Source organism: Microtus ochrogaster (genome assembly GCF_000317375.1).
Source record: "Microtus ochrogaster isolate Prairie Vole_2 chromosome 6 unlocalized genomic scaffold, MicOch1.0 chr6_random_2, whole genome shotgun sequence".
Classification (NCBI taxonomy): Eukaryota; Metazoa; Chordata; class Mammalia; order Rodentia; family Cricetidae; genus Microtus; species Microtus ochrogaster.
In genome coordinates this window covers 2,328,570-2,339,928 of record NW_004949095.1, presented here as the reverse complement: position 1 = coordinate 2,339,928, position 11,359 = coordinate 2,328,570, and the positions used below count along the sequence as shown (strand labels likewise).

General features: G+C 45.9%; 1 protein-coding gene across 1 annotated transcript in view; it reads left to right on the top strand.

Moving 5' to 3' along the window:
• The window catches only part of Npl (N-acetylneuraminate pyruvate lyase), a 40,736-nt gene extending 31,947 nt beyond the window's left edge, over nucleotides 1–8,789 (top strand). The window contains exons 10-11 of the mRNA XM_013352487.2: nucleotides 1,377–1,416; nucleotides 8,487–8,789. Coding sequence (XP_013207941.1) covers nucleotides 1,377–1,416; nucleotides 8,487–8,671 — 225 coding nt within the window. The 3' untranslated portion in view covers nucleotides 8,672–8,789. The remainder of the gene's footprint in view (nucleotides 1–1,376; nucleotides 1,417–8,486) is intronic.
• The last annotated feature ends 2,570 nt before the right edge of the window (nucleotides 8,790–11,359 follow it).

Here is an 11,359-nt window from a genome sequence, read left to right as displayed (position 1 = left end):
GGGGGATCTCTGTGAGTTCGAGACCAGCCTGGTCTACAGAGCTAGTTCCAGGACAGGCTCCAAAACCACAGAGAAACCCTGTCTCGAAAAAACAAAAAAAAAAATTACTTTTATTTCTTGTGTATTGATGTTTTGGCTGCATGTATGTCTGTGTGAGGAAGTCAAATCTCCTGGAACTAGAGTTAAAGACAGTTGTGAGCCACCATATGGGTGCTGGGAATTGAACCTGGGTCCTCTAGAAGAGTAGTCATTTCTCTTAATTTTTGTTATTATTGTTTTGTCTGAGGGACAGGGTCTCACACTCTGGCCCAGGCTAGCCAGGAACTCATGGCAGGTCTCCTGCCTCAGCTTTTCCTGTATTGATGTTTGTCAGGGGTACAGTAAAGCTCTACCAACATGGCAACTGGCTTCATTAGGGGAAGGTTTGGTTTTTCTTGTGGGTAAGAGAGGAGATACCAGAGGGTCTGGAAGGGTCCAGAGCAGGGAGAAAAGGCAGACTGGACATGGCAAGGGCTAGGGAAGCGGGGGAGAGCAGTGGGAAAGGTGAGAGGGATGAGAAAGAGAGAGGGTAAAAAGTAGCAAGGGGGATGGGAGAAATCATTCCCATTATAGGGACGAGTAGCTGCCAGGGAAACACTCCTTTTGGGATTAGGAAACCGCTCTTGCAAATGCTGGCTTTTATCTGACTACCAGAAATCCTATAGTCCATCTTGAGCTCATTTCCAGACTACAGAGGGCTGGAGACCTAACAGCTGCAAAGATAGATGTATGTACCTACCTGTCTTCTTGAGGAAGTCCCTCCTGAGTCACCAAAGAATAGGAGAAAGGTTGAAGGGGAGAACCTAAAACGGGGAAGGGTAATCAGTGTACACCCCGAAGTGTGCTGAGAATGGGAAACACCCACCAGGCAGGAAGCAAACTGGTGCCGCAAAGCGAGGCACTGGCCTTGAGGAGTGTGTGTGTCTGTGTGCACCCGGGTTGTGTTGGAGGACAAGTTTTCAGATTCGGTCCCCATCTTGTTTGTGAGTTCCAGGGATCTAACTCCTAAGAAGCATCCGCTAAAGGTAAAACTCTAGGAAGTTAAGATGGCTTCGCTAGAAACAAAGCTCCATAGTTTTCTGGTTTTTACATGTATTTACCTGTATGCGCATGCACACACGTGGAGCTCAGAGGACAGCTTGGGGAAGTTGAGTTTCTCCTGTCATAGCCTGAGCAGATTATGTTGATCTCATTGACTTCTTTCTCCTATTCTGATAGACCTACAGAACACTAAGGTGGCTGGACTTCATAGAGGTTCCGCCATTTGACTTCTGAACTGTATAAATGGCTTTCACGGCATGGCGATACTGACCGCGGACTTCTCTGTTCTCTTCTAGTTTTGTATCCAGAGATTTATCAACCATGTGATCAAACTCGGTGAGTACCCTTGCTGTCCTCTGCCTCGCTGCTGACCGAAAGCAATAACGCTTACTTACCAAGGCAGGGTTGGTAAGAAGGACCGTCATCTAGAAGGCATGGGTCAGAGGGGTCACAGCCAGACTGAGACTGTAACGAGATTATTGCAAGGAATCAGGCTTTTTATACCCTTATCAGAAACAGAATATAATGGTGGTTACCAGGAAGAATACAATTGTAGTTGCCAGGATACCACGTCGTTTATGAGCTATACAGGGTGTACTAGATTAATATCTAAGACTAATTGTTCTGTCGAGACTCTGTATGCTTCACTGACTTCTAGAGAAGCAGAGATAAACTGGAAGCCTTAGTGCTCCACTGCCTGGGGGAATGCCTCAATTTCTAAAGATCAGAAAGGCACACAGGGCCCCAGGAGCCACAGACTCGAACATGAAAAACCTCTGATACATGTCTGTCAAGGCATCTAGACCAGGACAACTCTATGATTCCCAGAGGCTGACCAGGTGTAAAAAGATGGATTTCCACCACTCCCTATGAGGGTTCAACCAGCATACATACCTACAGTGCTCAGTCACAGCCCTGGCAGTCAGGAGCAACATGACCACACACACACACACACACACACACACACTCACACACACACACACACACACCATTTTCTATTCTTTCTTCCTTACAGCATCAGCCCTCCCTCCCATTATTTGCCTCTGCTCATTAAAATTCTGCTGCTGAGCTGTAGCTGATTTCATCCTAAGGACTTGGAGGAAGGCAATCTGAGTACAGATCCTACGAAATGACGAATGACTGACAGTTCCCCTGTGTTTGTGAAATGTAAAATGAGTTTATTAACGCAAGTAAATTTAAACGGATGGGGGTTTGGATGACAAAGGGAAGTTAGGGGGAAACAGAGTCTGAGCAGAGGAACCTCTGAGAGGTGTCTTAACTCACTACAGCCAAGGACAGGCGCTGCCTTTGGGACAGCTGGACGTGGGTCAAGGCCACTGCTCAGTGTGTTCTTGGCCAATCTCCCACCTCCCTTTCAGAGCCTTTCTGCCTTGCTGTAGCAACTCTCTCCTCTGCCCAGCACCTATTGTCTACTTGGTCTCATTCCCACAGTTTCAGCTAGCCTTCTCCATCCCTTTGAGACAGTGTTTCTTTTTGCTTTCACACTTCGGTTACCCTGTCCCGTGACGCTGTCATAGTGGGGTACCTCTAGTTTTGTTGAATATCATTATTATTCCTTTGCCCTAACCAGTACTTTCCACAAAGATTATGATTTCAATACAGTAATTACTTGTTTCTTGAGTACATCAAGATAGAAAATTAGGGGCCTGGCAAGACTCAGAGGTTAAGAGCACTGGCTGTTCTTCCAGAGGTCCTGAGTTCAATTTCCAGCAACTGTGTGGTGGCTCACAACCATCTGTAATGAGATCTGGTGCCCTTTTCTGGCGGGCAGGCATCCATGCAGGTAGAATACTGTATGCATAATAAATAAATCATTAAAAAATTTAAAAAGATAAAAAATTAACTGGTAAAGAAGGCATAGTAGTACATGTCTGTAATTCCAGCACTCAAGTAGTGAAGGCAGAAGGACCAACATCAAGGTCATTCTTATTAAGGCCACCTGGACTATAATCTGCCAAAATAAATAAATGAAATATAAAATACCTATAGTTGAGTATAGTAGCACATGCGTGTAATACCAGCCCCAAAGAATTGGTGGCAAGAGGATTTCCACAAGTTCCAGGTCAACTGGTCTACATGATTCAGGACAGCCAGGGATATATAGCTAGACCCAATCTCTGGAAGGATTTTAGGGGCTGGAGAGATGGTTCAATAGTTAAGAGCACTGACTGTCCTTTCAAAGTGCAATTTCCAAGTACCCACAAGGTGACTCACAACCATGTTAACTCCAGTTCCAGGTGACCTGGCACACTCTTTTGACCCCTACAGGCACCAGGCACTCGTGTGGTACACAATCAAATATGCAGGCAAAACACCCATTTGCATAGAATAAAATCTAAATTTTGAAAAGGGGGGGGAGTTAAAAGGATGGAGTGATGGATCACTGCTTAAGAACATTCCTTGTGCCGGGCAGTGGTGACACATGCCTTTGATCCCAGCACTCAGGAGGCAGAGGCAAGTGGATCTCTGTGAGTTTGAGGCCAGCCTGGTCTACAGAGCAAGTTCGAGGACTGGTTCCATAGCTACTGAGAAACCCTGTCTCGACAAACCAAAAAATAAAAAATAAATAAAGTTAGATTAAAAACTAGAAGAGAGCTGGGCTGCGGTGGCATCTTTAATCCCAGCACTCGGGGGGCAGAGGCAGGTGGAACTCAGTGAGTTTGAGACCAGCCTGGTCTACAGAGTGAGTTCCAGGACAGCCAGGACTGTTTCACAGAAAACCCTGCCATGAAAAACAAAACCAAAAACAAACAAACAAACAAAACAAAAAAAGCTAGAAGAGAGAAAGAGAACAATGGACACATTCCTATATTCTCAACAGCACTTGAGGAACTGAGGCAGGAGGATTGTTGTAGATTAAGGCTAATATATATATATATACCAAATGTCAAGCCAGTAAAAACTGAATAGCAAGACCCCGCCCGACTCAAAGCAAAAACAAGATGATATATACATTTTAAAACATTTTTTGCTTTATTTTTTATTTTATTTTATATGTATTTGTGTATGTCTGAGCACATGCTTGTAGATGCCTGAGGAGGCCAGAAAATCATGTCAAATTCCCCAGAGCTGGACTTACCAGTCTGGATGTGTGAGCCCCCTAGCCTCAGTGCTGAGAACTGGACTGGTCCTCTGCAAGAGCAGTACATGCTCTTAACCGCTGAGCCCCTCTCCTGCCCATATATCTATATATATATATATATATATATATTCAGCAGCAGACCTTCTGACTATTGGGGTGATAGGTATAGACACTGTTATGTACCTTCTGACTATTGGGGTAATAGGTATAAACACTGTTATGTACCGTCTAACTATAAGGGTGATAGGTACAGACACCATTACCAGTTTATGCAGTACTGGGGATTACACCTATGGTTTCATGCATGCCAGACAAGCACACTACCAAATGAGCTACTTCTCCAGCCTGTATTTAGTATTTCTACTTTCCTTTGAAAAAAAATGTGCCTGAGGGCTGGAGAGATGGCTCAGCCGTTAAAGGCTGGGCTCACAACCATAAATATAAAAAAATGTGCCTGATCCTTTTCTCTGAATCTTTCCCATGGTGTGTGACTTCTCTTGCTTTATCCTCATAAAATCCTTCCGAATTTGCTGTCTTCTCAGGATGTTAATTGTGTCACCTGCACCTTTGCTGGCTCTTCTGCTACTCCTTCTCATTGTGTGCTTGTAACATTGAGCTCCAAATTCCTTCAGAGACCAGGGTCCTCTGAGGAAGCAGCTGTTCCCACGCTGCGAGGTGCCTCTGTGAGTGGATTTCCGTTTGCTCCTGCTAGAACTCTTTAGTCCCACTAGCTCTAGTGTCTTAGTCTGGAGCCTAAAACACTGAGTGATGCAAACTTGGATTGAGCCTTCACTTGTGGCCAAGGCCGGGGCTATCAGGATGTCCCGTTGTCTGTGTCTATAGATTTGTACGTGTGAGAGTGGGTATTGCCAATGTCAGGTATCTTCCTCCACTTTCCTCTTTTCTTGTCCTTCCTTCTTCCTTTCTTTCTTTCTTTTTTCTTTCATCTTTCTTTTTTTCTGAGACAGCATTTCTCTGTGTATCCCTGGCTGTCCTAGAACTCACTCAATAGACCAGGGTGTCCTAGAACTCCGTTTGCCTCTGCCTCCCAATACTGGGATCAAGGGTGTGCACCACTACTGCCTGATTGATTTCTCTTTCTTTAGAAAGCCAACTTTCAAGGCTGGAGAGATGACTCAGCAGTTAAGAGCACTGGCTGTCCTTCCAGAAGTTCTGAGTTCAGTTCCCAACAATCATATGGTGGCTCACGACCATCTGTAATGAGATCTGGCATCCTCTTCTGGCCTACAGGCACACATGCAGGCAGAACACTGTATATAAATCTTTTTTTTTTTTTTTTTTTTTTTTTTGGTTTTTCAAGACAGGGTTTCTCTGTGGCTTTGGAGCCTGTCCTGGCAGTAGCTCTGTAGACCAGGCTGGTCTCGAACTCACGGAGATCCACCTGCCTCTGCCTCTGCCTCCCGAGTGCTGTTAAAAGAAAGAAAGAAAGAAAAAAAGAAAGAAAGAAAGAAGGAAGGAAGGAAAGGGAGAGAGGGCTGGAGAGGTGGGCTCAGAGGTTAAAAGAACTGACTACTGTTCTGGAGGTCCTGAGTTCAATTCCCAGCAACCACATGATGGCTCACACCATAATCTATAATGAGATCTGGTGCCCAGAACACTATATAATACAAATAAATTTAAAAAAAAAAAAAGAAAAAGAGAGAGAGAAAAAGCCAATCTTCTGACAAAAAAAATCAAACTATAAAATAAATAAGGAAATGAGTGAATGAATAAAACAAAAAGAAAAAAGAGAAAGCACAAGGAACACGCACACACAGAACCTATAGAAACACAGCATTGGAAACTGTAATATACAAGCCAGAGACTGGGAAGACCAAAAAATACCCAAACAAAGCAATATAAGACAAAAAAAATTCTACAAAATGATCATTGCCTTTGTTTTGTGTTGGCCATCTACTGACTGTTGGGCTGTGGACTCCCCTTGAGTGTACCTTATGTACCCAGCGAGGTTCTGTTGGACAGAACCAATGTCCACTTCCCCTCTCAGCACCACCTGACTTAAACCTACGCTGGCCTCTGTGGAGGGTGAGGACACGGGTCAAAGAATCCCAGGCTAACTCCAAAATATTCCAATTATATTTTCTTTGTTATAAGGGGCAAACTCACGAAACAGGAATGCGAAAGAAGTCCAACCTCAGCTGTGTAGTATGGGAACCAGAGAGAGAAAACCCTGGCCGGCGGGCAGTTTTCTCTGGGTACCCATAAGGTCACGCCCTCGCCTGGTCTAGCCCCTTAAAGATCATTGGCTGACAGTTCCCCCGTCAGGCCTCTGCATGCTGCCACAGCCTCTGAGTTCATGTGTGCATCAGACCCACTGTGTCTGGAGAACCCTGCTTCCTTGGCACCACCATCCCTTCTGCCTCTTGGGATTGTTCCTCCTACTGTCTGTTGTTCTTTTTTAAAAATGCTGCAAGATCCCCAGTGGCAGTAGGCAGCAGAAATGCTGTAGGTCCCAAATGGTGGCGGCGGGCCATGTGGCGGCAGACAGTGGGCCCCAGGCAGAGACGGCTGCTGGTCCCCGAGCAATGGCTGGTTCCAGGCAGGGAGACACATGGCGGGTGGGCAGAAGACAGAAACATGGATAGACACGACATGCAGGGTGAGGTTGAATGTTTATTCAGGGGGTTATGGAGGAGGAGGAGTGAAGCCTGCCTCAGCGGATGGGGAGGGGAATGGGCGTGGCTTGTCCCTTAAAGGAACAGGAAAGCACAACACTGTCCCCCATAGTTCCCTGAGCCCTGAGTAGAGGGGTATGATGAAGACATCTCATTAGGACTGACAGTTCTCCACTTTTATTTGTTGAGACACGGTCACCAAGTCTGAATGCTATTGATTTAGCTCACTTGCTGGCCCATGAGCTTCAGGAATCATCTACCTTAAACTCTTTTTTTTAAGTCAGCTTTATTATTTATTTTAAATTTATTCTTATATCTATTTTATGTGTAAGAGCGTTCTGCTACATATATGTCTGTGTATCACATGTGTCTGGTACCCCAGGAGGCCAGAAGTGGGTGTTGGGTCCTCTGGAGTTATGAATAGTTGTGAGCTGCCATGTGGGTACTGGGAACTGAACCCAGGTCTTCTGAAAGAGCAGCCAATGCTCTTAACCACTGAGCCAACTCTTTACCTATGCACCCACCTTGAACTCTTGGCCCTCAACTCCACCTCCTAAATGCTGGGATTATCAATGTGTTTGTTCCACCAAGCTTGCCTCCTTCTTGCTCAAGGTTGATTTTGACTTTGTAGGTTTTGTGTTTATTTGTTTGGGGTTGTTTGTTTGTTTTTCATTTGATTTATTTATTTCAAATATATGTGTGAACTTACATAGCCCCATATGTGGAGGTCAGAGGCCAACTTGAGGGAATCAGTCCTCTCCTCCACCATGTGGGTCCTAGGGATTGAACCTGGATGGCTTGGCCGCATCTGCCTTTACAGGCTGAGCCTATACTGCAGGCTCCAACCTTGACTCTTTGTATTGTTTTATTTAGTTTGTTTGTTTACTTACTGTTCAAATTCAGGAATTTGAACCCAGGGACTCTTATACTAAGCAAACATTCTACCATAGAGCTACACTCCCAGCCTCTCTTTGTTTCATAGTTTGTTAATTTGTTAGCACAAGCAAGCAGGATTTATTTTAATATCCATTCATTCCTTTGCATACGAGCATGCTCACGTCACAACATGAGTGTGGAAGTCAGAAGGAAACTTGCAGACGTTCCAGGGGTTGAACTTCAGCCCTCAGGTTTGGCTGCAAGTGCCTTGACCGACTGAGCCATCTCATGGGCCCAAAAAGGATGATTTCTTTGTCAAAAAGGTTGCATTTCATTTTTCAGTTGTATATGGGGGGGGGGGGGATTGAGTGTGGATATTTGCATCTGAGTGCAGTACCCACAGAGGCCAGAAGAGGGTATTGGATTCCTAAAGCTGGAGTTACATGGGTTTCCAAGCTACCCTACATTGGTGCTGGGAAACAAACTGGGACCTTCTGAAAGAACAGCCAGTGCTCTTAACTCGTGAGCCCTCTCTCCAGCCCTGAAGACGGGGTCTCAGGCAGCCCAGACTGACCTTGAACTCTTGATTCTCTAGCCTCTACCTCCCCAATACTGGAATTAAGGTGTGTGCTACCACGCCCAGCTCAGTCAAACTGACAAGTGTTCTTTTATGTTTACCATTCTCTTATTGTAGTGCTTACTTTGGCATATAGCCATTTGGGGGGGGGGGGATGTTTGTGGGAAAGTGGGCGGTACCAGATATGTTTCACTCTTTATTTTCCCCCATCCAGGTTTTGGAGTGTCACAAACCAAAGCCATCATGACACTGGTCTCTGGGATTCCAATGGGCCCACCCCGGCTTCCTCTGCAGAAAGCCACCCAGGAGTTTACTGCTAAGGCTGAGGCCAAGCTGAAGAGCCTGGACTTCCTTCCTTTCCCTGGTTTAAGGGAGGGGAACGTGGGAGCCTGCAGCTAGTGAGTCTGGGTATGTTTACTGAGACTTCACCATCTTCAATAGTACGTTCTCTTCTCAGGGACTTTTTAGATGATTTTGAGCTAAGCTTTTAGCAAATGGAATCCCACACTAATAAATATTTAAATAGCAAATGTGGTTGTTTTGTTTATCAAGACGGGGATTCTCTGCACAGCCCTAGCTGGCCTGGAACACTACTCTGTCTACCAGGCTGACCTTGAACTCAGAGACCTGCCTGCCTCTGTTTGACTCTAGCGTCCAAACACCTAGAAGGAGTCACCCCCAGAGACCATCTCACACACCACAGCCGATGCAAAAGCATGAGGATTTTATTAATTCTGTCATGACAGGGTCCCCCAGCATTCGGGAAGCCGAGGGACCCCGAACAGCGGGTACAGGCTACTTTTAAGGGGCCACAGAAGCAAGGGGGGTTGTTCTTTGACTATTCTGATTGGCTTATTTGAAAGGGCTATTACCAATAATTGACTGGAGAGCTGTTGCCAGATCAGATGAGGTAAGAGGTCATTTTGACCCCGTTTCCCAGGGGACCAAACCAAAACATACGTATATGGGTAAATGGGTAATTGTTCAGGAACTGAGTACGTGCAGGTGTGGCTGTTAGGTCCTTGGTTCCCAGGGGAGGAGGGGAAGCACTATGGCACAGAGGCTGAGAGGATTCAGAATTGTCAAAACTGGCTTCAGGATTGTCTTAAGTCTTACATTCCCTCCTCTTATTTGGTCAAATATCTCAATCTTGAGATATTAGTAAATTTGGAGGACTAATTGGATCTGTACACAGAGATTAACAAACCAGTGTTGTTTCCTCATAATAGGGAGGTCCTGCTGACAAGCATAACCAACAAGATTGTTAGTCAATACTACTTAGCAAAGAAAAGGCTCCCACTATCAGATTAAACAGTTGCTGGCCTGTATTAGAGCTTGCCAGCAGTGAAGCAGGGGTTGCAGAAGGGTTTTTAGGACTAGGAGTGGGGCCCAGGGCCCTGGAAAGGGGGGCTACCTCAGCAGGGGCTAGCTGGCCCTGGTCAGGTAATACCAAGTTGGGCCCTAGTACTATGGTCATTGGAGGTGTTACAACAACTCACAGGGTGAACAGAATCCCTATGTCTTTTTTTTCTGGATCATACAACCATAAACCCTAAGTATTGCCTGTTAACCGGTTAGCATTTGTCACCACCGCCAGGCTCCCGGCAGGACTTTTATCTCTGAACATGAGAGTGGTCAAATTCTGAAAGATGAACCACTAAGGAAACCATGGCTAATATATCTATCTCCTACGCAACAGCTAGACTATACCTCAGAAATTTCAGTGTTCTACATTTGAGCCAGACCTTGGGTGTGCCAGTATGGAAGGCCTCCTTGTCAAATTGGGAGCATAGGCCCCAGCCCCTCTCATCTATCCCAGCCCCCAGGCCTGGTCTGGACTCCAAATCCCAGCAGGCCAGGTCCTTACCCCTCCCTGGGGGTGGAGTCAGGACCATCCCCCCCCCCCCCCCTCACGCCCAGGTATTTAAGGGATCTCCGAAGGAGGAACTGGTCCCATTTCCTCCCTCCCTGGGTCACGTTAGAGGGACTTCCAGGTTTCCTCCTGGGGCCGCCTGAGAGCACAGAACTCCCATTAAACCTGGATATTTCTTAATTCGGCTTGTTTTGATTTGGCTTGATTGGGAATTTTGCATCGGCAGGGAACTCGCGTTAGGAAATTTAGGAAATATTCCTAACACTTGTAAGTGCAACCATTGAGGAACCAGCCTTCTCAAACGCTAGCCAGCATATGTCCTCAGAAAAGTGCATCAGCATCTTTGGGGTTGAACCCAAGTCCTGTTTGCCGCATGCAAGGTTACTCTGAGGATTCACTGTTTTTCCTGTAGCTTTGATAAAGCGCTCAACAAAAGTGCCTGAGCAGACAAAGAGAGGGAAGGTCATGGTCCCTGCTGCAAGGAGCTTGAGGCAGCTGGCTGGTCACAACTGGCAGTCATGAGACAGAGGGACAAATGCCTGCACTGGGTTCACTGTCAGGGTTGTTTTGTTTTTGGTTTATTTTAGACAGGGTCTCACTATGTATCTCTGAGTGGCCTGGAACTCACTATGTAGATCAGACTAGGTTCACACTCAGCTTGGTCTGCCTCCTGAGGGTTCAGATTAAAGGCATGTACCCTCACTCCTTCTAGACTCTCTTTTTTTTGTTTTTTGTTTGTTTGTTTGTTTGTTTGTTTTTCCCTAGACAGGGTTTCTCTGTGTAGCCTTGGCTGCCCTGGTATTAGCACTGTAGACCAGTCTGGCCTCGAACTCATGGAGATCTGCCTGCCTCTGCAGGATGTGCAGAGTGCTGGGATTAAAGGTGTGCACCACCTTTTTTTCTTTTTTGATATTTATTGAGCTCTACATTTTTCTCTGCTCCCCTCCCTGCCTCTCCCCTCCCCTCCAGCCCTCTCCCATCGTCCCCATGCTCCCAGTTTGCTCAGGAGATCTTGTCTTTTTCTGCTTCCCGTGTAGATTAGATCTTTGTACTTCTCTCTTAATGTCCACATTGTTGTCTAAATTCTCTGGGATTGTGGTTTGTAGGCTGGCTTTCTTTGCTTTATGTTTAAAAACCACCTATGAGTGAGTACATGTGACACTTGCTTTTCTGTGTCTGGGTTACCTCACTCAAAATAATGTTTTCTAGCCGGG